The following is a 25,218-nucleotide window of genomic DNA, read 5'->3' as shown; positions in this document are numbered from 1 at the left end:
GTTTTATAGTGCAATAGGAAGGAATGAATTTTTAAAAAATCTATTATTTGATGCATCAAAGAATGCACTAAAGATCTTCTCTTTTAAAAATCCATTTCTCCTATGACAAAAGGATTGGATCAGATAAAGGCTGAGGTGTCTTTATTTGAGATGGAGGAAAAAAGGCCACACCCACCTTGTTGTGGTTAGGAAAGTAGGGTTTGCATAGGCTGATCTTGTCTGTGAGCTGTTTTGAAAGTAAATGTGAACTTCAGCAGGGCTGTGAATGAAAATATAGCTAAGAGATGTGGTGAGTGAATGTTTGTGTGTGGATAGATACAAGAAGAGAGCTTTGTATGTCTCTCAGATGGGGACAGTGTTTGTACTTTAAAGCATCTCACCCAAGGCAGAAGTTTGCCTTTCTCAATATCCCATTTTTCTAATTTAATTTGTGCAGTGTGTACTCAGTGAAGGGGGAAGGCTGGCAGCTGTCCTTCATCCCTGAAAAGAAGTGACAGAGGGTGAAACTGGGAGAGATTTAGACGAGTGTGAATGGTAGGGAAAAGTGAGTATGGGACTGTTCCTTGTGCTTTCTAATGCAAGCTGTAAGGGCATGAAATAAGAATAGCTGATGGCATGTCCACAGCAGGCAAAGAAGCTGTTTCTTTTAGCAGTGATCCACAGAACTCATCGCTGCTGCAGAGGCTGAATGCTTGTATCACCTCGAAAAGCGGGTGGACAAATCCATGTAAGAAAAGTCAGCAGGGGTGGTTAAATGCAGAGACTTCATCTCTATCTTCAGGAGCTTTTGTAAATGGCCAGGAGCTATAGTTTTATACCTCAGTGCCCTGTTTTTGTTCTGTGGTCATCTGCTGCTGGCCCTTTTTGGCAAGAGGGACCTGGCCCTGTGATTTGAGCTAGAACAGCTGCTTCTGTACGCAGTGTGTCCTGTCCAGAGACCGTTTGCTGAAGACTTCCAACCTGTGTCAGCATGCAGCCAGTTAGATTTTGGAAGGGTTCAGTGAAGCACTGAACTCTTCAGCAGTCAGGGATGTGTCAGTGGTGGCTGTTGTCTGTCTCCGTTGTTCTTACAAGTGGTGCTTTGAGCATCTGGCCGGTTCTGGTCTTTCTTGTGACCTCACTCCTGCTTGTCATTATTTGGATACTGCTACTCCCAGAGCTGAAGCTCTTTCTAGCCTTACCTAAGCCCTATGGAACAAAGCCCACAGAAGGCCGTAACCATGCTGGTCCTCTCAAAGCTGATTAGCACTTATGTAAAGAGACTTTCTGGCTGCAGTTCTTTTGGCTCTGAGTCATTGTTTTTGGCTTGCCTAGCCAGCAATGTTTTGAACCAGAGCTGCTGTGTTTTGCTGGGCTATCTAAACTCAGTGCTCGTTTGTGACTTACCATCCTCTGTCTTGTCCACCCCCCAGCAACACTGCTCAGTTTCTCCTCCTGTTCCCCAGACAGAGATGGTCAAGCTTTTCCATGGTGTCATTCAAGTTGATAGCAATGGCTTTGTAAAGAAACAGGCTCAAAGCAAAAACTCTGCCACTTTTTGTTACTGGAAAGTTGAACGCTGAAGTTTTCTGTACCTAATATTTGCTCTCATTAACTGTTTGATACGTTAGCTGGAAGGAGGAAGACACTGGTTGTCTTCATTTTATTTTGGGTGCAGGCAGTCACAAACAACTACCTCAAGCTGTTTTAACATTTGGAGCTGAAGAACATATTCCAGCAGTTAAACGTGCCTCTAACTTGAGAGACAGAGAAATGTGTTTAAAGAACATGGTTTAAAGAAACGTTTTTCCCTCTCTGCTTTTTGACACAGAAGTGAGATTGCCCTCTGCAACTCCTGACCACCAGATCAATGACTTCAGCACTTGTACCCACTTCATCAGCACTGGGCAGCTGCTGCAATGCTTGCAACACTCTTGATGTCACTGTTGGGTTTAAGCCAATGATGTATTTTATGATTAGAGATTTTGTTTTTCACTGGAACAACTTCAAGGCTTTTTCATCACTAGCTCATGTTTATTCCTTGCACCAGTGGAGAGAAAATGAGTGAGTGGCAGAGACCAATCTGTGCCAGATACTGACGACAGTGTCTGTTTTACCAGCCCTCAGCCATGCTGATCTCAAAAAATGTCAAAAGTTTACTGGAGATTTTTTCTCTGGATAGAGGAAAACACCAAAATAAGGGCATTTAAATGAGAGGTTGGACTTTTCTCCCTTCCCTTCTGTAGCACTCACAAATGAGGCCTTCCCCCACCCCAGCCCCTTCAGTGGGTCTCTGTGCATCCTGAGAGACAGAACAGAGCATTTTCTAAATACAATAAACATTACTCTGTCATGATTAGTTTTTACATTTCTGTGTTTTATTTCTTGTTTTGTTTGAAATGACCTGTACCACAAGAATACAATTTATTTATTTCACAGGTTTTTCTTTCTTTCTTTTTTTAAGGAGCAGATAATAGTTAAGTAGATACTGTTTATTTCACTGTCTATAACTCCCTGCATCAATCTCACAGCCTCTGTCTCTTTAGCTTCCCTCTATAAGCCAGCCACAAGAACATACAATCGGCCATACAATTGATTATAGCTTGTGGATACAAAGTGGAAGCACTTTTTCTCAGCTCCAATTGGTAATAAAAGCTCAACAAGTTACATTCTAGGGTCTTCTTCAGTGATTTTCCCCTCTAATAGCTGCTTATATGTTTCTGGTGAATTTGTTAATTGTTTAAAAAAAAAGATGACAGCTGACAAAGAGAAAAATAATGCCCCCTTAGTGCAAACAGTACTGCGAGGTTCTGATTGTTGCAGGGGACTTTCCTGTAACTTCACAGTTTTGCAGCGAGATGTAATGCCCGAGTTTCCCCAGAAACTTCATTTTTGTGTAGTTTTACCCTTTCCTTTAATTGATCCCCATGAAATTAATTTTGCAATACAGGCCAGAGACTGCTGTTCCCGGAGAAGAATGTGCCCAAAACAGAAGAACTGGTCACTTGGGAAGATCTGCCATTTCGCAGTGGCTCACAGGTACGTGGTTTCTGCTATCTGCACGTGCATATTGGGGGCTAGAGCTGCTTTTACCATACTAGCTGCATGTCAGCTTCATGCTTATTCACTGTCACCGACACACTTACCTCTACAGTTTAGCTTTGCTTTTCTTTAAGTCACAGAAATTGAGGCCCAAACTGTCATCTTTTGCCCCATGCAAAAGGACAGCTGTATGGAGCTGACTCTGTTAGCCCCATATTACAAATGAATGGCATAAGAAACACTGACCAGAACCCACCTCCCAGTTTATGCCTGAATTCCACATCTCCAGACCTCTTTGTAAGAGCCTATGAGAATCCAAAGACCTAAGCAGTTGCTGAAGCCTCATTTCCCATGTCAAACTTTACTGAGGGGACTACACTAAGATGTCACCCTTTTCTGCAAGCCTGACCTGCTGTGTAGCTGGACATGCTCCTCTTTTGTGGCAGCATGCTGGTACTAGTGAGGCACAGCAGATCAGAGAAACTGGAAAGGGATGAGATGCACGTGAAGCCTGCACTTGTCTGAAAGGCCAAGAGACCTGCCCTGCTTCCCAACTAAAGATGGTATAAGCCTTTTAAGGGTTAAATCTAGGCAGGTGTTTCTGTCCCCATTCTTGGGAAACAGTTTGCATCCCTGGTATAGAGAGATAAATACATGCTAATTACTGCCTGGTTCAGTTCCCATCCTGTTTCAGAAGCAAACCAGCAAAATTTCCAGGCCTACTACCTTCAAGCAATGAGGGGATATCCAGTTGGGCTCCAAGATTATGCAGCTGTAATGGAGAAAGAAAGTCCAGGAAAAAAATGAATTTAGTATCTTTATATTGTTCTGCCAACACAGCCATTGCCTGCACACTCTAAATAGACAGCAGTCGCTGTTAGCTAGAAGGTAACTCAGCAGCCCTCCTTTACAATCATGTTTTCTAGGTTATTTTCCCCTCTGTTCTGAAAAGCAAGCCCAAGTTCAAATTCAACAAAGCTGGAGGAGTCTTTCCACACTCACAGAATGGTTGAGGTCCTCTGGTCCAACCCCCCTGCTCAAGCAGGGTTACTTAGAGAAGATTTCCCTGGAACTTTTTTTAAATGACCTTCCCAGCCAGGGCCCAGCAGAGTAAGACTTGCTTCTTAGGAACTTTTCAGCCCACTTTGGGACAGCTGTGAGGCAGGCTGGAACACAGTGTGCTGCAGCTGAGTGGGACTCAGCAGAGAAGCAACAGTGGTCAAGTGAGTCCTGCTTAGAGACAACAGCACAGCACAGCAAGTGTGTGAGAATATTCATGCCACAGCCAGAAAGAGTTGCCGGGTTGCAACACGCTGCAAACTGGCTCTAGTGAAGGCTTGCATTTCAGTTTGGTCCCTCTCATTCACAGATAGATACAGAGATTGTAAGCGCAACCAAAAGCTATCGTTTTTCTCCCCAGCTCTCTCTGGGAGGGTGAAGGTGAAAAGAAGCACAGGTATCTGTTCAAGCACAAGGCCACTGTGTAATTGCTGCTGCTTTGAGTGTGGAAACAATCCCAGCTCCCGTGTGCCTTCTGACTCCTGGGTCTTTGCTGGCTTACTAATGTGCCTGAAGCAGGACTGAATTCCTTTATGTAGTGAGTACAGAATGGGTGAGTAGCTATGACTGTATAGTGTTGGGAGAACTCAGAGGAGATGGAACTGAACTAACTAAAGGACCAGCAGAGGGCTAGCAACATGAGCTGAGAGCTCAGTAGCAGCGAAATTTCCCCAGTTTCTGAGCTAGCCTGAGCTTTGCACTGAGATACATGTTCAGTTCCAGTAGAAAACAAGCACCCGGTACCTCCCTGATCACACTCCACAGTTTGGAAGGCTTCCTTGCAGGTCACACCACTGGGTTATACAGGAACGTAAGCCTAGGTTGAGAAGAGGCAGCAGAGGCAGTGGTGTCTCAAATACAGATCAGACGCTTCTCCTCAGCTCTGTTGTCATGCCACTCGCTACCAAACAGTCAATACATTCTCTCACCAGCTCAGGCTGGCTCAGATCAAAGTGTCCAAAAAAATAAAATCTCACAGAATGCCAAGCTAGTTTTTTCAAGCCACCCAAAATCCCCTCTGTATACTGAGAATGCAGCAGTTGTGATTTAACCAGCTGAGCTAAACTAAGGCTCAGACACAGTAGAAACCTAGTGACATGAGTAAACAAACATTCCACCACTTCTTCTCTGACCACCTTGAGGTCAGATATATCTCTTCTTCCATTAGTGAGAGAACCTCTTACCAGGTCCAGGGATAATTCATGCTACCTTTTTTGCTCTGTTGAGGATAATGGGATGAGGCAGGGGAAGACAGTAGTTGGGATATTGGATCTGGGGGTTCCACGCCAACCTCTAAGCTTATTTGCCTAGGCTGCCACAAAAAAAGAAAAAAAAAAAAACAACGAAGAAAAAAAAAAAGCAGTCTCTTGGGCTCAGGAGCTGTCTCCCCCAAAAAGCAGTTCCTTTGATTTCTAACTAGTATTTGGCAATAAGCCTAAGTCTCTGTGGAGGCAAAGATCTATTACTTGAATGAAGTCTAGGCAAGCCCTGGTTTGGGGTGTGTTTATACTTGGGTGGTAACCATGCAGACAAAGCCTTGTGCTCTCTGCCACAAGGAACGAGTGGGAAATGGCACTCAGCTGCACTGAAGAGGCAGGTTTTATATACTACAGGGCGAAAAGTGCAGAAGAATTGTAGTTAGCACCACATAGGAAAGGATGCGGAGATTATCAAGTCAACCCAGCACAAAAGCTTACACCACAATCTGTTTTTCTCGCTACCTGGGAGACTTGCATTCTCTCAGGGACATACATCCTGCCTCTTCAGGGTCCTGCGGGGATTGCACACGGGAGGGACTAGCCAGGCGTAATGACACGCTGTACAAGGTCGCAGGGTATCTTACACAGTTAGGAGCATCTTTCCCGGTAAGAAGTGGGGCCTGTATGTACAAGTGTTAGCTGGCGCTAGAGGAGCCTGGGAGGCAGCCATTTTGATCAGGAGAGGTCCAGTACTGCTCTTCTCCAAAGGAGCATCTGCCCTATCGTTAGAGCCAGAAAGGTGACAAAATGAAGGACCCTGGCTGCTTCCCTTTCTATCTGACCCCTCACACCACAAGCAGATAAAGTTTATATTGACTCTATTCTTCGTCTCTTCCTGCTTCAGTCCCCACTCCCTCTCCAGCACTGGTGGAGGGGGCTGGGGACCAGGCGGCCGGCACAGTGCTGAGAGCAACATCACTCAGAGGGGCTGAGCCCCAGCGACCGCCTCAGCAAGTGCAAGAGCATATTCTGGTATTTCCACAGAGAAAACAAATGAAAAAAAGAGAAACAGGTGACTGATTAAAAGAGTTTTCCCCCTCCTGTACATGAGATTCTGCAGTCACGCCGACAGATAGACATTAAATAATTCTTCCATAATAAATGATTGGAGATAAAAGCCGGCGGTGGCTGCTGCTGCTGTTTGGATTGCTCCGTTGTCTGCATCTTTGTTTCTAGTTTGTTCCCCGGCCATTGTCGGCTGGCACTGGGGCTGTCAGACCTTTGCCTCTAGCATTTCTAGGAAGAGTTTATGCATGGGAACCTTGCCCTGCAGTTTGATGCTGTAGAAGTGCTGCACAGCTTTGGCGGCTGTCTGCCGCAGGAGGGGCAAGGTCAGGAGCAGCTTCCCTGCTCGCCGGGGCTCCTCGTTGCGCTGACTCAGCTCGTAGTCCTGCAGGGCTTCGTGGAGAAGGTCCTGGAGCTTCTGCACCGCATCCATGTCCTCTATGTGCATAGAGTCTGGGGGGAAGGGAGAAGAGAAAGCAAACAGGACATGAGGAAGGAAACAGTTTCCAGTATTTCAGCTAAAGATCTTTTTTTTTTTTTTTTTTTTTTTTTTTTTATAAATAAATTGCTTTTCTCTTTTGTTTTGTAAGGGGAAAAAAATCCAACTTGCTTGCAGGTGCAGGTGCTGAAATTTAGTGTCAGGCCCAGGAGCTGGCCCTAGCAGTGCAGGAACGGCAGAAATGTTACTGGGGTTTGTGACACGTTGTGCCCTGTGTGCCCACTTTGCTGGTTACTCCAGGCTGCAGGGGGTCAGCCAGGGGTCTTTGTGACTTGCACATTCACTTGCCCTCCATGCTCCTGCGGGGGAGTCACCCTGCAAGGGGCGGCATCTGCTGTGCTGCCGCTTGGGAGCAATCTCATTAAGAATAATTAACACTGCTGTAGCGCTTCATCTGTCTAAACTACCTAATTGCCATGCAGCTGCTCAGGGTGTCAGCAAGACAGAAAAGCCCCAGCAGGTCACAGTCAGTGTGCCCAGGGGTGTTGCCAGCCCCACCTTTGTGCATATGCCCCTATTTTCAGAGACTGCCAGCAGCTGCTCCAGAGTTTCCCAATTCAGTCCTTCTAGAAATCTGCACCTCCTGCAAAACCTCTTCCTTTAGACTGCCAGGCTGCTGGAGAGGCTAACAGAGAGTGCAAGGCCAGCATGGCACCTCGGTGTATCTCTGAGGCAAAGGCAGCTGATAGTGACCCAGTCCTGGGTCAAGCTGAGGCACCGACGATTAACACAGACTGCTAAATTTGTGGGGAAGTCTTGATGGCAGAGGGCGCCACAACAGAGATGTTAGATTAGAGAAGCTAGCTAAGCACCATGTTGTTGAAGGTTTTCTCCCTTTCATCTTGCTGATAGTTGCTTCTGCCTCACAATCCTGACAGAGTTATACACTGTTGCCTTGTCTTCATTGGTCAGAGACTTTTAATCAATATTGAACGCACTGGTGAAGATTCCTATTTTGGCCATGGGGCAATGAATCTAGAAGCAGAAGCAAAGGGATGCTAGAATAAACATACAGTTGCACCTGTCTGCCACTCTAGCTGGGCTCTGCAGTGTAACAGTGTCTTGCTCAGCCTACATGCATCCAACGCAAATGTGAGGACTTGTTTCCCAAGTCTGACAGCAATAGAGGAGGAGGAAGGCTGGATGAAATGCCAGAATCTCTCCAGAAATACACATAATCTCTATGGAGAGCTCAACACAAATTGGAGACTGTGAATTTCATAAAATACATGTACAGTAGAGGCTATTTATGATGTATGATTCATAAAGTATTACAACAGCCAAGAAAATAATATGTCTAACAAGAAAGCTGTTTAAAAAGATGTTTAGAAGGAATGCACTAATTAGGGGATATAAAAGGGTTGTACTTCCAAGATGCATATTGGGAAAAAATCATTATTGCTGTATTTGCTTTTTGTAGCCAAGAGACCAGGCAATGAAGCCCAGAAAAGGGCTGGTGGGTCATCATAGTGACTTGAGCTTGCCCCAGAGGTTGATTCTGAAGGAAGAGAGAGAAAGGAACGGAGAGAGGGAGGAAGGGAGAGACGGAGAAACAGCCTGGCAAATTCTCCCAGAAGCAGGTGGTGCCTCTGGAGAATTTCCATACACCGTTAGGAGAATCATTTCCTTACAAATTGCAGAGGTGATTTTGGAGAATAGAAGCATCAAGAAGTGGAACTCAGAGAGAAATATGCTCCACACTTCCTCCTTTATGTGTGTCCTTCTGGCTGGGGGCACGAGGGAAGAAGCAAGAGCTCCTGTCAGAGCTTACAGAGTCCAGTAGGTGCTGGAGGCACAGTAAAGTCATGCTTCAGGTCGGGGGTTGCTGCTGCTTCTGCTGTGCAGTAGACAATGCTCAAGCTGTGCCCTTATGCTACCAGGCCTCTGTAAGGTGAGGAGACCCTAACAGCACTAAATAGCCAGGCATATAGATGGAGACAAATTGGGGAAATAAAGATCCAAGGCCTGTCTTTCTTCTTCTCCCACTCTTTGCTGAAAGATGCTCAAAATCAGCAGCTGACTGCAAAATATAAAATAACACTGCAGGATTAATTTCCTTTCAAGCCATCAATGAGCTGGTGTCAATGGCATTGATAAACTGTTAATTACAAAATCAATAGCTATGAATTTTTACAGCTGTCAGAGCACTGAGGTGCTCTGGAGGCAGCCTGGTCATGTTCCTAAGGGTCAGCAGGCCTACATAAGAGGCTTCGTGTTAGAAGCCTGTTTCTCCAGCACGGCTGACATGGAACATAGAGCAGGTATGAGAATGGACACACACACACACACACACACAAAAAAAAAAAAAAAAAAGAGAAATAAGAGTTGGTCAGTCTGGGACGTCTTCAGCTGGACATGTGCTGTATGCTAACCTGGAGAGCTCTTTGATGCACAGCATCATCAATTTGTATTCTTGTGGCGAAAGGATCTAGAAATGCTTAACATGGGAATGCTGTCTCTAAACTGTAACAGGTGACATTTACAGCACACCTACTCTGTCAAAAAATGGTTGACGTTGCATTGTTTGACCTTGCTTGCTGCTTTGGGGCATTAATTTCTCTGCTCTCTGAAAAGTACTCAGTAAAGGCAGATTTTGGTTGGTGCCAGTCCCACCAGAGGAGTCCTTGGTGCATTTCAGTGATGATTAGATATCAGACAGAGTTCGGGCAAGGCAGTTCCTTCAAAGCAACACTGCACCTACTGTCACCTTCCCTTCTAGCGAACAGCGAGTGAGCTGCCACTCCTGTTTCCATTCACTTTAATTATTAGAAACAAAGGCTCAACGTGCATCGAGCTGCATGGAAGAGTGGAAACTCCCTGGAAACTGGATTGCGTGAGAAATTACATCCAACAGAAAAAGGGGAAAATCAGAAATTTATCTTTATGGAAGGCAAGGAGAAAAGACCAGTTCCAGTAACACAGGTGTTAATCTAAACGCTCAGCTTTAAACCTTGCCTCTGACCCACAGAGCTAATGGCTGGCCCAGAGACAGTCTGCATGCCTGCTGTTCTTGGAGTCAGCTGTGCATACATGTAAGTACGTACATGAAGGTTCTGCAGGTTTATTCCATGTCAAAAATATACTAAGAATAATAACATGTATTAATACAATGCAAAGGTTGAATGTGAAGGTTATGTTAGAAGAATACAGCTTGTCCTATCTAGTTTCCTTGTGTGTGTGTACGTACATGTACTTTCACATATTTCAGTAAGACTAACAAAGCAAGATTTTTGTGGCTTATGCTGCTACCTGACTGTACCTAGAACAAATCAGTGCAGTTAGAGTGGCTTTTCCCATTCATGTGGGGCCTATGTTTCCTGAGTTCTACCTTGGTTCCTTTGCTCCACAGTGCTAAAAGAAGAACTCTGAAGCATTGGTTGTTCTGCTCAGTGTTTTTCTACTACTGCAGACTATTCCATAAGGCTTACATGGGGCTTAGTCCCGACAGCACAGTGACAGTATCAGTAGAGTGCTTCTTTTGCACCATGAAGAACTTGAGAGCATCAAGGCTCAGGTCCTACAACAAGTCCACTCAAACACGGGTCAGACAAATGTCCCAGTGTGGTTCTTCTGTCACCCTGTCACTACACTGCCTTAACTCTTCAGCCTCTCTGAGATGCCCTTCTCCTTGTTTAATCCCATGACCTTCTTGGTAGACAGGAGGCAGGTTTTTTATCAAGAGTTGATTGCATAGCCAAAAACCACCATCCCACAATATAGAGAAAGGGTAGCCTTGGCCATCTGCCCATCCTGGTTCAGTGGCAAAGTAAAGGCAGCAATTAGAGGTAAAAAAGCAATATACGAGAAATTGAAAAAGGGAAGTAGATAGCAATTCATATGAATCAAAAGTTATGAAGTGTAGAAAATCGATAAGCGAAGTGAAGGACATTGGAAGAAAATCCATGGCTGGAAGGGCTAAGAGCCATAAAGAAGAGTTTTATAAATATTTAAGAAATAGAAGAAAAATGACCATTTGTAGGGGGACTCTTTTATGTTGTAGATGATTAAACTATTAATAGAATGAGGAAGTGAGTATTTCTGTCCTGCATTTAGAATAAGAAGTGTTATGTACCTGTCTTATATGAAGATGGTGAGACGCCTTACTCGCTTGTTTCCACAAGAAGGTATCAGACATCTGTTAGTGACAGACTTCAGAGGAATCAGTAGACCTTGATACCTTGGCTTTTAGAATTTTAAAATTGCTGACAAAGGCCCACCTAGGGCAGGTAAATAATTGCTAAGGGTAGGTATTTTTGAGAAATTCAAAATGGCTGGAAAAGTTCTAATGAAGCATATACTGTCCCTGTTTGATAACTGCCACTGATGTGAACCAGAGTAAAATAAAGGAAGAAGAAAAAGTTCAATTAAAACTTAAGAGGTGGTATTACAACTACTGCCGGTCTGCACAATACTTTGGAATGGAGGTCTTGTCAAACAAACCCGATTTCATTCTCTGATGAGATTACAAGTTTGGTTGATAAAGTTAACTGCATAGATATAATAGACTTAGTCTTTTATATGGCACTTGGCTTAGCACCACAGGACATTCTCATTAAAAAATTAGCACCATGCAATATCAATAAAGCACACTTTCAATTGATTAGTTACTGGCCAGATGACAGATTTCAAAGTAGCTATCAGTGGTGAATCATCCCTGGAGGAAGAGATTTCTGGTGGAAATCCGCAGGGATCAGTAAAACAACAGATGCTACCCAACGTTTTTATCAATTATCTGTAAGTGATTTGGTTCTTTCTTTCTTTAACTTCTTTCTTTCCAATTGCTGCTGCTAAGATGTGTGGATGACAAAGCAGAACAGAAAGGTATGAAACAGTGAGGATAGAGCAGCCTCGCAGAGCATTCTGGACCACTTGCTTGTACTTGAAGTAACACCTATAGCCCAGGAATGCAACTATGAAATAGGAACTATATCATGTCAAGCTGTCAGGTGCAAAAGGACCTGGGATCATAGGACACAGCTCAGAAAAGCACTATCTGCAGGCTGACTGAACTCAGGCAAACTGAGGCAAACTGGGATATGGTATCTTTCTTTTCTTTCTAAATTGAGAGAATGATCAATTTTAAAGAGACAACAGCAGGTGTGGATTTCCCCATATTTAAGGCCTTCAGCTTCATACTGAGTGCCTTTCTGGAAAGTGCCTTTAGCTGAACACAGATACTGGACTCACTGCTGGCCTGCAAGGGTGAACTGCGTAACCTACACACTGCAGTTTGGCAAGATCAGATGTGAGACAGTGAGACTCAAGGTATGTAGAGGGAGCCCTCGTCACACAATAGCTTCAGCAGTTTCCATTCGGAAGGAACTCCTGAGCAAATATATGTCTGGTACAACATCAGTACAGCACACACAACCTTGTGCCTCCCATGGGCACAGGCTTCCAGCCTGCTGGCCTGAGGGCTGTGAACCTCCCCTCACTGAGGTAGAGGCTGAGGGCCCTCATCTCTCTCATCCTCTCCCAGAAAGAAACAAAACAGGCAACATCCAGCTTCTGCCAGCACATCTTATCCTCTACCATTCAGATGGGGGGCCCCCCCCCGGGAATTCAGTGTCAGTGGTCACTAAACACCTACAGCAGCAGACCAAGCACCCTTAACCCCACAGGATGGTTGTTTTTTGTTTGTTGTTTGTTTTTTTGTGGGATCTAAAACTAAGATTAGAATTTCCCTATTTGCTATAACTGCCCAACGCTACTTGAGTGGATGCAGGCTTGGCCTGCATCCCTTTATCTAAACTCATGGCACAAGCCCTTTCTTTTAGTGCTAGAATCCAGCCCACCTCTGGCAGGTCCCATTCCCCTGTTCAGGGCCAGTTTGCAAATTGAGGCCATAGTAGCAGCAGGCCATGCTTCTCTCTCCTCACCAGCTTAGGGAGTCTCCACCTCCCTCATCTCTTGCGGGTGACAGAGAAATGCAGGGATGCTGCACGACACGGGCAAAGCACAGACTCAAGCACTGGGCCCTAAGCTCCTCCCAAGCCAGATAGCAGCATGCGCAATGACTCTGATCACCAGGCTGCCTAGGCCAGGGCTGTACCTGAATTGGCGAGGGCCAGAGCTTTAAGCGTGACAAACTCTTCCTTTTCCACCTTGAGCTTCTTGTAGCGGCGCACCAGTTGTAGGATGGCCAGGTAGAGCTCGAGCAGCCCCGTCAGACGAGAGTGTTCTTCATCCATGATGTAGTCCTCAGCATAGACGAGCTTGTCCTCGTATGGCAGGGAGCGGTACACAATGCCCAGGATGAGGATTTCCATCCAGGCGCTCTGCAGGAGGCTCATCTGGTCCCCGAGGGAGAGATTGGAGAACCCTGATAGGGCAAAAGACAGCCAGGGTCAAAAGGGTGTGCAGCAAAGAATCCCAGAGCCTGGGCTTCCTAATTTCCCTGCGGTCCACACAAAGCACTCTCCCCCTGCAACTCTCAAAAAATGCTTACTGAAGTGGCCCCTGTCTCTGTGGCACAGAACACACAGAATATGGCAACCTTAACGATAATCTCTTTTCGCTGATTTCTACTTCTACAGCAGCAACTGTTTTGCACCACAACTTCCTGTTCACTGCACCTTTACAATTTTGTATAGCAGCCCATTGAGTCTCCCCAGCTGAATCAAAGAGCAGAGAGATCCAGAAAGCAGAAAAGATTGTTTCTGATGGAATAGGAAGAAATAACACATGCATACTGCAATCTCTCATTTCAGACAACCTAAGAGAAGGTCCTGCCACAACAGAATGCTAAAATGTCAAAAGCTGAATGTGTCTGTGAAAAAATCCTCTTCTATTCATCAGTATTCCCTGAGCTCCACACCATCAGCATTCTGCCCCTCACAGCCAACCTTACCCAGTACACAAACACCTCTGTGGTGCTATACAAACAATTTCTTGCCAGGCCCTGTAGCGACAGAACAGTGAAGCAGATCATCCTCCCCAAACAGAAAAAGAGCAGTCAATGTCACATTCATAGACAGCATCAGAGTCCTGTTGGCTCTGGTGGAGAAGTGGAGCGGCTGAAACACAGAGGTACTGTCTATCTGAAGAGAAAGGGAAAAGCAAGCGCATAGGAAAGAAAGCTATATCCGTTATGTCCTCAGTATCAATCCCAGAAAGCCAGATCATGAAAGAAAGATCCTAGGAGACAGGCACTGTATGACAGCCATTGCAGACAGACACGTCAAGAACAGTGAGTTGGTCCTGTCTTGGCAGCTCCTGTCCACCACTGACAGGCAGGAATTGTGATTTTTGGCAGTTCCTTGTGTCTAAAGGTTCCCCAGGCAGTGGGAGAATGGGGCAGTCTGACTCTCTCAGCTGGGAGGGCTGTGCTGCACCAGCCTCCCCTGCCAGTCTTCACTCCACATGCTTATTCAGCCTTGGGGCTCACTCTCCTCAAGAGGCATGGGAACTCGTTAGCCTCTGTCCGCAGGAGCCTGCCAGTCCCACTGAGTGTTAGGCCCAGCGGGATGCTTCCATCCCACAGCTCTCCCTGCTCACTTTCCTTGGATCCATGTCAAGGCCTAGGTAGCCAGGCGCCATGATGATCATTTGATTTCTCTTGTTATCAAGTTGGCAATTAACAAAAGAGCTGATGATTGCTATATTGACTGACTGTGGGTCTTCTTTTTCTATCTGCGCTATCTCAGCTGGGGAAGGGATGGCAGAAGGGTGGGTTAGTGGTATTTATATATCACTACGCCATGTTTTGTGTTTGTGTTGCCAGGGGAAGCAAAGGGTGATAATGGCCTGGCAGCCCTTGGACATCCAATTTCCCTTATCAGGCCACTAAATAGAAAAGAGGCCCCAGGCCACATTAATTAACAGATACCAATCAGCTGTCACATGTTGTGTGTGCAAGGTCTGAGGGGAGCAGTGGGTGGGAGGAAAGAATCAATAAACCACTGGGGAGGAGTGCCAGAAGGAACAGCTAAAGAGTCCAGGCTGCTGGGGAGAAAAGCTGCAAAAATCCAGCTCCATGACTGTGAGATTGAATCCTGTACAGCACAGCCCACGTAGCCCTGTGCCTGATGAAACCCATCCCTTGCTGAAGATGCAGGGATGCCTTTCTCCTTTTTCTCTTTAGTCTCCTGCTCCTTAACTCCTATTAAAGAGCAGCCAGTACACTGCTTTTTTGCTGCTCCTGAATGCAGCCATCCCAAGTCCAAGAGCAGGCTGAGGCAGCTCACAGGCTTGGTCCTGTCTCCCCAGGTCTCCTTGCTGCTCAGGAGCCTCATAGGATTAGCCATGAGGCAGAGGAAGCTGTGCACAGGCACTGGCACAGTCTCTGGTGCCTGGAATTTCTCCTCTGCAGCCAGCTTTCAGCCTTTCATTCACCTTTCTCCTAGCTCTGCCCATGGAGAGCAGCCCCACATTTTGGCTGCTGCCTTAAGTCCAGTTTCTGGGTAAATCCTGTGGCCTTTCTGCACTGCCATTATTCGTCTGGGTTGCAAATGGGGTTATGCTGTTGTCTCAATGCAGTCTGTCAACAAAATTTGTTAAAGACTGAGAAACAGTTATGTAGTATGGTGAGAGGATCCAAGACAGACATAGCTCACACATTTCTGTTACAGAATGGAGTGCAAAATCTTGATATAATCCTAGCAGTAGCCTGTACACTCAGCACCTCTATGAATCACTCTTTCCCAGAGGTCGTTATGGCAGGTAAAGAATTGCAAAGCAGAGGCCATTCTTTACCTATGCCAAAGGAGACAGAAGAGCCAGCTGCAATTGCCCTGCCCACCCAGCAGAGTCCTCTGCCAGTCTCCAGTGGTGAGCATGAAGGCAGGAGCTGCAGTGCCAGTTCTGGATTTGAAATGCGTAACAGAATTGGGACCCTCCACTGTTTCCACAAGTAGAATGCAAGGGCTGGGGTACTGTGATGTATGCTATTGCACTCTGCACAGACAAGAGACAACATCAGACAGATCAGACAACATAGGGTTTCCCATATATGAAAGTTGGGATCTGGAGTGTTAAATGCTAATTTCATTTGGCCAACATCAGAGGCTCACTGTTATAGGTTTGAAACACTGGAGAACATCCAGTTGTGAAATTCAAGTGCGTCACCAGATCACATAGCTCACAGGAATTGCTAGCAATACAGCCTTGTGCATTCCTGAGTTGTTTGATAGCACAGCATCCAGAAAGTGCCCTTACTAATCTGTTTCTTGCTGCAGGCCTTATTCTGAAAGGTGCTGACTACTCCACTGGCAGCGGGAGGCTCCAAAGAAGTATCTCAGGATTGCATAGGCTCCGTGATCAGCACAGAGCTGCATGAGCATTTCCCTCCTTCCCAGGTGCGGGTAGAGAAAAGCTGCTTTATTTGCAACAGCTGATGTGACATGCTTTTTTTTTAATCATTATTTTTGTGGCTTATTTTTCCCCCTCAGCGATACGGCAGTGGGAGCTCCCAGAATTTAAAATAAAAAAAAAAAAAAGTCACATAATTTGTGGCAAGTGGAGTTCATAATCTGTTAATTTATTATCATTTCTGTCATTCTGGAGGGCCATTAGCAGAGGTAATAAAGGGCGATGTAATTATAGGATCTGAGGCCACTCCAGACACAGCTGCTGTCACTCCACTTGCCATATTTCATTCCATGCTAGTACTATCGTCTTCCTAGCGAGAGCAGCACAACAGCTACCCTGGGAGAGCCTTCGCCGTCACCTCTTGAGAGAAGTCCTGTCTCCCTGCATCAAGGCATGCAGAAATAGTAGATGTTCAAAGACAATTAGCACAAGGGGAGGGGCCTCACTAAGAAGGGTACAACTCCACACTAAGTCTGGCTTTTGCGCTAATAGCTAATAAGACTGCTGACCTAAAGATATTTGCTGAACACCATTAAATCATGCTTTCCTGTTATCATAGGACTGTAGCTTTGATTTTATTTGCTAGCAGCATGAGGCAGAAGGTTGCACCAACATCTGGGATCCTGAAGGGTTGGTAAGACTAATACCACACAATTCTTTATTAATTCCACTGTGAAAACAAGGCAGACATGATGTGACTTCTGTTCCTTTCTCCATGCTGACTATGTCCAAGAGTTTATGCACACAGGAAGCAAAGTCCTGGTATTCTAAAAATCTCTGGAAGGCAGAAATACAGGGCATGTATAATCCAGACTCCTGGCAGCCTCCTGGCCCTGCCCTGTTCTGCCCCCTTGCTGCCTAACGCAGTATGTTTTGTACATGTTTTTTTGTTCCCTTTCCTATGAACTTTTACCGCTCCCTTGTGTAACAGTCCCTGAGCTCTCTCTTGTATACACAGTCCTGTTATGATACTGCTGCTTTGAACTGCATGAGGCTGATGGCTGATGTTTATCATGCTGCAAAATCATTGATAGGAAAGAGAAAGCTGAGGTGATGACAGGTTTGTCCTGCCTTTCACAATGGAGTGGAAGATCCCTTTTTGTAGTGCAGGAGCCATCTCACTACTACACACCTGTTCTGGGATAATCACCATAGCAAACTGAAAAACCCTGTAACAACTCAGAACTGAGCATCCCACATGCTCTAGAACTAAAGCAGGACACCCTATGCAAATAGGAGTAGACAAGGTTAGCAGAACAGACAGCAGCACCTTACTGGACAGCCAAGCAGATAATTGCATTGTATGAAAACCACTCCTGTTAATGCCCTAAGTTCTGGGTTAGTAGAACAATCCAGGCTGAGTTCCCTAATCACCACTGTAACCCCATTTGTGATGAATCAGCCCCAGAAGGATTCCAGTGCTACTGATGGATGTAATACTTGCAGATCCTGCAGATCTCATGTAAGAAGGGCACCACTGGGATTAACCTCTACTCAGAAACACTGTCCTCAGAAAGTTTATCCAGACTTTACAGTCCCACCACATAACACTCTGTATTTCATACAGCCTAGGAAGTCACTAACCCTTGAGTCACAGGAGAAATATTCCCACTGAGAAAAGAAGAGCAGCCACCAAAAAGCCACAAGAGGAGTGACAAAGAGAAGCAGTATACATAAAAGAAATAGGTTTGAATGAGTTTGCTTACTCATGCTAAGATGCCTCACAAAACAAGGAAGAACTTAAAGCCACAAAGCTAAGCAACATAACACAAGTCTATGCAGTGGAAGATGCAGACAACGGGCAAATACTGGTTAAATCCTGTGATTCTGTGGTTGACCTCAGATATTCTCCCAACAAGGCAGGGTGGAAGGCAGGAGAAAGTAATAGTGAGCTGTTCATAGTGAGCATCTGTTTGAAGTAGTCCTCTGGAAAGCAGCCATGTAAACCTCAAGGACATTCTCCAAATTCCCTATCCAATCTTCCCCACATCCAAATCCAATCTATTTTTTTGGAGAGGGTGTTTGTGAAGGAACAACAGAGAAGGAAGGGGCATTTTCCCTGCTTAGTCTGAATCTATGTCCCAGAACCTTCTTGAGGATCATGTCTGCTCCTTCAGCCTGGGTCCATCCTACTGCACATGAGATGCTGTAGCTCTCTCACTGAGTTGCACAGGCACACTCAGTTGGGTATTGAGATACTGGATACTGAAGGCAGTGAGCATTCAGAGGCCAGTCACATTGCCAATACATTGTCCTCATTATTTTTCAGCACAGAAGACCAGAGATTGACTGACAACAGTGAGCATGTCCTCCATTTCAATAGGACTTGCTCTGTGATGAATCCAGTAAGATAAAAGCTTTCCTAAGTCTGCACAAGAATGCCCACTACAGACAGAGTGGGCACCTGCCTTGCCATTAGCAATGAAGTCCAGTCACTATCATAACATTTATTTCATCCATAAACACAACAGACCTAGGCCATAGTGATGTAGACCAAGATCATTACAAGTCCACCATCCCAAGAGCTGTTCCCCAAGTGCTTTCTTTGTGCCACTCAATGCAGATGTCACTGGGACTTTGTTATAGCATCTCAAAGCCTACTGCATAATGCCAGGGCACACACACACACACAGTGAACTCATGCACCTGCACCAGGGGTTATACTGGAGTTCGTTTCCAATGAAGGCCTGCCACAAGCAGTTTTCTGTATCAGTAATTTCCACCCATCACTATATGTAAAAATCCTGCTTGAAGACAAACTGATAAGCACAGTGATAAATAATAGCTCCCTTTGCTGTCCACGCTTCAACCCTGTAATTTCCCATTTACCTGGGATGTGCTTCGCCCAGCCAATGATCACCACCAATTCCCTGTCTGCCAGGTCACAGAGGGTTGTCAGGGCTTTGATGTCACTCTCCGGCATGGTTGGATCAGGCATGGCATAAATCTTCTCTGGCTCTGCCACCAGCAAGTGGGAGACGATCTTAGTCACTGCACATTTCAAAGGAGAAGTTGTTGTTTTACCTCTCGTGACATACGGTGTCATAACAGCCCTCTCTAGAAGGGCCTTCCTGCAGAATACATGGCTACAGAGGCTGTGGGACCTCAGAAATTGTACAGGTCACAAGAAGACAATACACCGCAACCTCATATGCTGTAGTGATCTGTCTATGCCAAACCAGCTCCATACAGGGATGACAAAAGCAGTAAGCTACTGTAAGGCTGTCAATCACTATTTCAGGTAGATCCAACAGGGATAGGAGGAAGCATGAATAATCAATTGATAGGACCTGGAAAAGTTTCGGGAATTATTGGCCATATGGAAGAGAGGAATCAGCACAGGACCAATTTTGTCAGGGTAGCTTGGATGGCAGAAAAGTTCAACAAAATCACTAAATGAACTTTTATAATCTCCTAGGAAATTTCTGGTCTATATTCTAAGTACAATAAATATTGCACCCAGGCTATACCTGAGATGTAGCAAGTATACTGATGCACTGTGATCATAAGAAAAAGTGCTGGTGACTGATGGGAACCAGAATTGATAACTGCTCCATTGAACATTGTGAGACCAACTAAAGGGAACACAGTGGTTGCTCAGAGGACCACAATCCAAAGACTGATACATACGTGGCTTTTTAGCTGGGGGAGGGATCTGTAAGCTCAAATAAGTGCTACTCTCAGAATCCAGTCTTCTCTTGTATTTCTGGCGGCCTCCACGGACTCGATCCAGACGAACACCTGCAGTTAAAACAGGATATATTCACATGATTCCTTATAGCCTCCATCTTGATATTCAGATGTAAAATTCTGCCGAGATGTTCTTCACACTCTCCCAATCAATCATTTGAGATCTCAACTGAACTCAGAGATCCCAATAATAATAGGTAAGCTACCTCTAGCTCTCATAGTACTGCTGGGAGCTTTATTTTCTTTCAAGACATTAATGAAGACAAAAATTAACCCATTTGAACTCTTGAATCACCGCTAATGTGATGGACAAATGAAAAGTCTCAGAGCTCAATGTCCTCTGGATGATGATCTTGCTTTTAAAAATAAAGCCTTAAATGTCAATCAAACCTGTAGTTATAAAAATAAGGTTTCAGATTGTTGTTAAAATTGAGGAGTTAAATGTTCTGTTACCTCTCACTGCTTATGTTTGAAAAAAGTGATCTATAGCAAATAGATTATAAACCATGAATTCAACAGAAATGTTTCAGGTTTGATCAAGTAAGGAGCCATAATAAAAGTAGAACTGAAATAAATAGAAACAACCTCTCCTACAATATAGCAGCAATAAATCTGAAGCAGGGACACACTGAAGAATTTGCTGTAGCTCTTTGAAAATACAGAGAACCAAACTGCAAATATTACAGTGAAAACAGTTCCCAGTGACTGACCCCACACAAAAAACTACAGCAGCATCGATAACAACTGAACAGGAACTACCACTGAACTTCTGTTATCTTGAACTGCATTGGGACAAGACACGGAATTAAAAACTAATCATGAAAAAAGCCACAGATATCTGACCAATTGTCAGTTACTTCTGGCAGCCATATTGCTGCTGGCAATTAGTTCCTGAGAAACTGGAGCAGCTCAGTCCTGCTGGAGGAAACAGCTATTGCAAAAAAAATCTCTCATGATGAAAGTAGGGGCAATCAAGTAGAATAAATCTTTGAACCTACACAATACAAGTGTATAAACACTGATGAGTTTATCTAGTCTGATCACAGGAACCAATTATGCGATACACTTACTAATCACACTGAGCCATTAATATTTTGCAATCAATTTACTGTGTAAACACAAACATCTAAAAGCAAACACTGCAAACCAGTGCTTTTTGAACAACTTGTACATCTGAAAAACCTGCAGCCTGCTGACATATATTCAACCCCAGAAGGAGACACATCTGTCACACTGTATGTCTCAAGCCAGTGCCCCATTTGCTTACTGGGTCATGGAAAAAGGAAAGCTTGCAGTGCGCTCACATTGATCCCTCTGACACCATGTGAAATTATTACTTGCCACAACACCTCAATCCTGATACCACAACCAGAGCACCCAAACCAGATCAACTGACAAACAAGCACCAGCAGCCTTGCAACAGCAAAAAGAACCACTGCCAGCCAGGCCAAAGGCACTTAGCTACACAGCAGTGCTGCCAGGATTTCCAGCAGGAGCAATGCCACGTGCAGGTGTATTGCCTTTAAGCCTCGGTGTGCAGGGGCATGCTGTTGGTAGAGCTATGTAGCTGCTTCCTTTTAAGAGACCAGCTGCTGCCATTAAGCAGAGGAAGCAGGAAGATGGGAGGCCTGGAGTTCTTGAGACCAAAGGAACTGCTGCTGCAGGAGTGTGCTCTGGGAGGAGGACAGGCATTGGAAGATGGACAGAATGACGTGAAATAGAATGCGTGAATTCAGATCAAACCTTTCCTTCCCCTGCATTTTCTATTTCTGACACTGTATAGAGAGCTTACTGATGTCCCTAAGAGTAAGTACTACTTTTCTCCTCTATTACACAGCAGATTTTCTGAAAATGTTGCCCACTGCTTCTTTTATCTCTGTTCCCTGCAGCAGGTAGCCTGTGGGCAAAATCCTGGGAGCCCTAATAGGTTCCAGTGAGTGATTTTTAGAAAGGGCAGATGGGGAATCGCAAACCTAAGTTTATCCTGGGAGATCCTGGAGGAACAGCACTAATAAAGTCCTGGATGAGGTAGGATGCTGTCACTTCTGCCTGTGATTCTTTCCTTCTGTACGTGTTCCCTGGTTTCATAAGAAGACCCCTACGCTACTATGCTCTGCTGAATGACTGACACCTGCATACAGCCAGGAGAAAATGGGAGAGACAGATTTCAGGAAGTACCAGGAAACCAAGTAACCAGCTGTGAAAATTTAAAGGGTTGGGAATAATTCTGTTTGAAGGTTATGGAGGAATCCAAAAAAGGTTACAGGACTTCACTCCTGCATCACAGCTTCCTAGGACACTCACAGAAGAAAGGTCACAGGAAGGCCCATTCCCTCATGCCAATAGGATGGATTATAGGCAGGATTTCACTGGAATGGGGGACACCATTCTCAGCCCAGTAGAAACCAGCAAACAGCTCTCCACAATGCTTTTACTGTGCACTTTGCTAAGCAGTAAGGAAGGATGACTGGGAGAGTTGGGAGCAAATGGGGGAAGGAGCTTTCTGTTCCTCTTCCCAAGGAGAAACATGCATCTCCAGTGCCCAGCAGAGGGATGGCTGCACAGGTTGCAGCAGTATTAAGGACCCTCAATCAGATTATAAGGACACAAACGACTTAAGTGCATTAAAAAAAAGATAAGAGAGACGCAGGGAGATTCACCGTCCATCCCTCCTTCCCTCACTATGCAGATAGAGGTCTGTTCGCCCAAGGTCTTTAGCTTGTTTATTTTGAACAAACCTTCGTCCTCTTGTTGTTCCTGCATGAAACTCCTTGAGGCAAATGCTTTCAATCAGCATTTGCAGAGCCACTACCCTACCCTGTCATCAGCAGCTCCAGCTGTTCAGGGCAACAACAAACAAAGGCATCTCAAGCTGAGTCCCTGACTGTGACAGTCCAGAAGTGAGCACTGTGGCAAAAGCCCTTTCCTAAAGAGCTGACAGCGTAAGGGGTCATAGTAGATGGCAGGAAAGGGCATGGCCAAAATTCAAGATCTAATACTAAGCAGCAGTGGCTTGTTAATGTCTGCTGCTCTGCTCTGGTTTGCTCACTGATTGATTTTAAGATAGGGAGGGCGGTTACAATGCAGCTCTGCTGGAGGATACCTAAGGGGTACCTAAATGGGGTGGGGAGTTGCAGTGCATGAGCTCAGAGCAAAAAAAGAAAGCATCAAGTGGAGAAGAAACAGAGCAGGATGTAAACTGAATGAACGAAAGTGAGAAGGCAGAAGAGAGATGAGAGGGGCAGGGCTGGAGCAAGGCTGAGTGCTTTGTACACTGTAATCCCAAGTGCAGAGTTCACACCAAGCCTGCAGCCACCTGCACTTTAACTGCGAAGTGCAGCAGTCACTTCTGAGATACAGCTGGTCAGAAGGCTCTTACATAGGGTTTGATACCACAGTCTGACCAGACAACACCAAGAGAAAGCACCTGACTTCCAGCTCCTGCACAGGCTGATTTTTCACATGTATCACATCTGTCCAGCTCCCAGGAAAGAAAGCACTCATCTTACAAAGCCATCACCATGACTGGCACTCTTGGACCCCCCCCCTTCTTGACACAGTGTCAGAAAAGATGGTCAGCTAGAGCAAACAGGATGGGAGGATTCACATTTACGATGTGAGGTGCTATAGTACAGAGCAAGGTTTGGGAAGTATCACTCTGTGCTGACCTACCTTTCTGGAAACTGCTTCTTCAGAAATGAAGGCTGTATGTGCTGAAACATCCCCTCTCCTCCTGTTCCGTGCTGCCAGGAAGTGCCATTTGTTGAATTTTGTTACCTTTTGAGTCACTCTGCACAGCAGCCCAGGTGCCAAGCTTCCCAGAGTTGCACTGAGTCCCCACTCACCAGCAGCATGCTTTCAGCTCCCCAGCATCAAGCAAGGAGAGGGGCAAGTCCGGGGCTTGTGCAGAACTTGTCGGCTCAGCATCCTGCCTGGGGCAGGACTGTCAGTTTTCGAAGTGTCCTGTGGGTGCCACTCGTGTTCCAAGTGCTGGTGCGGAGAGGTCTGTGCCAGCACCAAGCCTCTGCAGTGGGAGAGCTGATCCGCTGATCTGTTCAAGCTCCCTGCATTTCTGTGACATGCCCCTCAGAGAGATGTCTGCCCGACAACTTTGGGATCAGATGTCCCCATGCTGACTTGATAACATCAGGCTTCGGGTGGTTTTTTTTTTTTCTTAATGGAAGTAAAATAATTCCATCTTTTTTTAAAAGCTGGACCTAGGCCCAGTCTGTCGGAAGTAAAAATAGCCGAGTATGCAGAGGTGACAGCATACGGAGTCAGGTTTAGTTTCTCTTTTATTTTCTGGGGACTAAAAATAATCTTAAAAGCTCTGTGAAGCTAAGCTCCGGCCATTGGGAAATGCAGTCTAGGCCCAATATCAGCTGTCGTGTCAAATTACTAGCCTCACCTCACTTTCCATCGAGTCCTATCACATGCTCATGAATTGACAGGAACAGAAAGATCCATCTTGCCAAAAGAGCTAACAGAGAAGCCAAGCTACAGGGTTTATGCATGGGATAATTTGTGTCTAGACCAAGAAGGGCACAACTGAAGGGAAGAGAGGACAAGTGCTTGCTAGGGAGCAGCATCTCCAGGACTGCTTTTGCCCAGCTCACTCTATAAACCAGCCAGATCCTGTGCTTACTGCCCACCTATACCTTGAGGTACAGTCTACATCAGTGCAACCTAGCTGCTCTCCCGAGGTCTGAGCTGAGGTGTTGCTCCACAGGTGACAGAGGTACCCCTGTCCCCAGGAGCTGCATTCTAAAGCACGGGGACTGGCAATGCCCAAGAAAGCTGGCAAACATAGGCTGAGACCAAAGAAAAAAGAAAGGGAAAAGTACTGTACACAAGGCATTCCTTCTCCTTTTTTGCTCAGAACATCAGGAGAGATGAGGGGATGTGGCAGTGGGAGGAGTGAGCTGGGAGGACGCCTATCAAGGAAACAGTGTAGCTATGACCTTAAAAGTTAGGGGTACCCAGATGGGGTAAGAAACAGACTGTGGAGAAAAGTGCTCAGTGAGAAGGTGGAAAGGCTGGAGCCTGACTAGGTTTTCTTTTGTCACTTGTAGATTCCATCACAGGAAGAGAAGTCCTGTTTATATCATAACCCCTCTCCTGTGTTACAAGGACCTATAGAGAGATGGATCTGATCCCTCCTCTGCTATTTTCAGGGATGTATTAGTTGAGCAGAAAAGTTGTTTTCCTGCTTGTCTAGTTAAACAGTCCTTCAACTGCAAGGGACAGATTAGCCCAGCAACAACTGGTGATATACTTGGTTCCAGAGCCTGTCACATGCTCTGGTGCACTGACACAAACTGTCACACGCATATAAGCTACATGTCCCCGGTGGTTGGTCCAAAGCATATAGGATCT

General features: G+C 45.5%; 1 protein-coding gene and 1 long non-coding RNA gene across 13 annotated transcripts in view; one reads left to right on the top strand and one right to left on the bottom strand.

The window, feature by feature from the left end:
• Positions 1–25,218, top strand: part of LOC122157554 — a 156,554-nt gene that overhangs the window by 99,374 nt on the left and 31,962 nt on the right. For 3 of the 10 annotated variants that reach the window (XR_006167937.1, XR_006167938.1, XR_006167941.1), the window contains 4 exons: positions 2,930–3,018; positions 4,442–4,633; positions 16,020–16,139; positions 21,732–21,870. This is a non-coding gene — a long non-coding RNA (uncharacterized LOC122157554). The other 7 variants (XR_006167939.1, XR_006167943.1, XR_006167944.1 and 4 more) reach the window with 7 other exon arrangements.
• The window catches only part of ESRRB (estrogen related receptor beta), a 123,290-nt gene continuing 100,444 nt past the window's right edge, over positions 2,373–25,218 (bottom strand). For 2 of the 3 annotated variants that reach the window (XM_042813317.1, XM_042813316.1), the window contains exons 4-7: positions 19,783–19,893; positions 18,982–19,143; positions 12,896–13,165; positions 2,373–6,797 (exon numbers count right to left, since the gene is read on the bottom strand). In XM_042813317.1, the coding sequence (XP_042669251.1) occupies positions 6,553–6,797; positions 12,896–13,165; positions 18,982–19,143; positions 19,783–19,893 (788 nt within the window). In that variant the 3' untranslated portion in view covers positions 2,373–6,552. Of the gene's footprint in view, positions 6,798–12,895; positions 13,166–18,981; positions 19,144–19,782; positions 19,894–23,514; positions 23,803–25,218 lie in introns of those variants that run through there. The other variant, XM_042813320.1, reaches the window with a different exon arrangement.

Source organism: Centrocercus urophasianus, unplaced genomic scaffold (assembly GCF_019232065.1).
Source record: "Centrocercus urophasianus isolate 14NV4802_14NV808 unplaced genomic scaffold, USGS_Curo_1.0 seq_14, whole genome shotgun sequence".
Classification (NCBI taxonomy): Eukaryota; Metazoa; Chordata; class Aves; order Galliformes; family Phasianidae; genus Centrocercus; species Centrocercus urophasianus.
The sequence above is the reverse complement of the archived record's forward strand: the minus strand, read 5'-3'. Positions and strand labels throughout refer to the sequence as shown.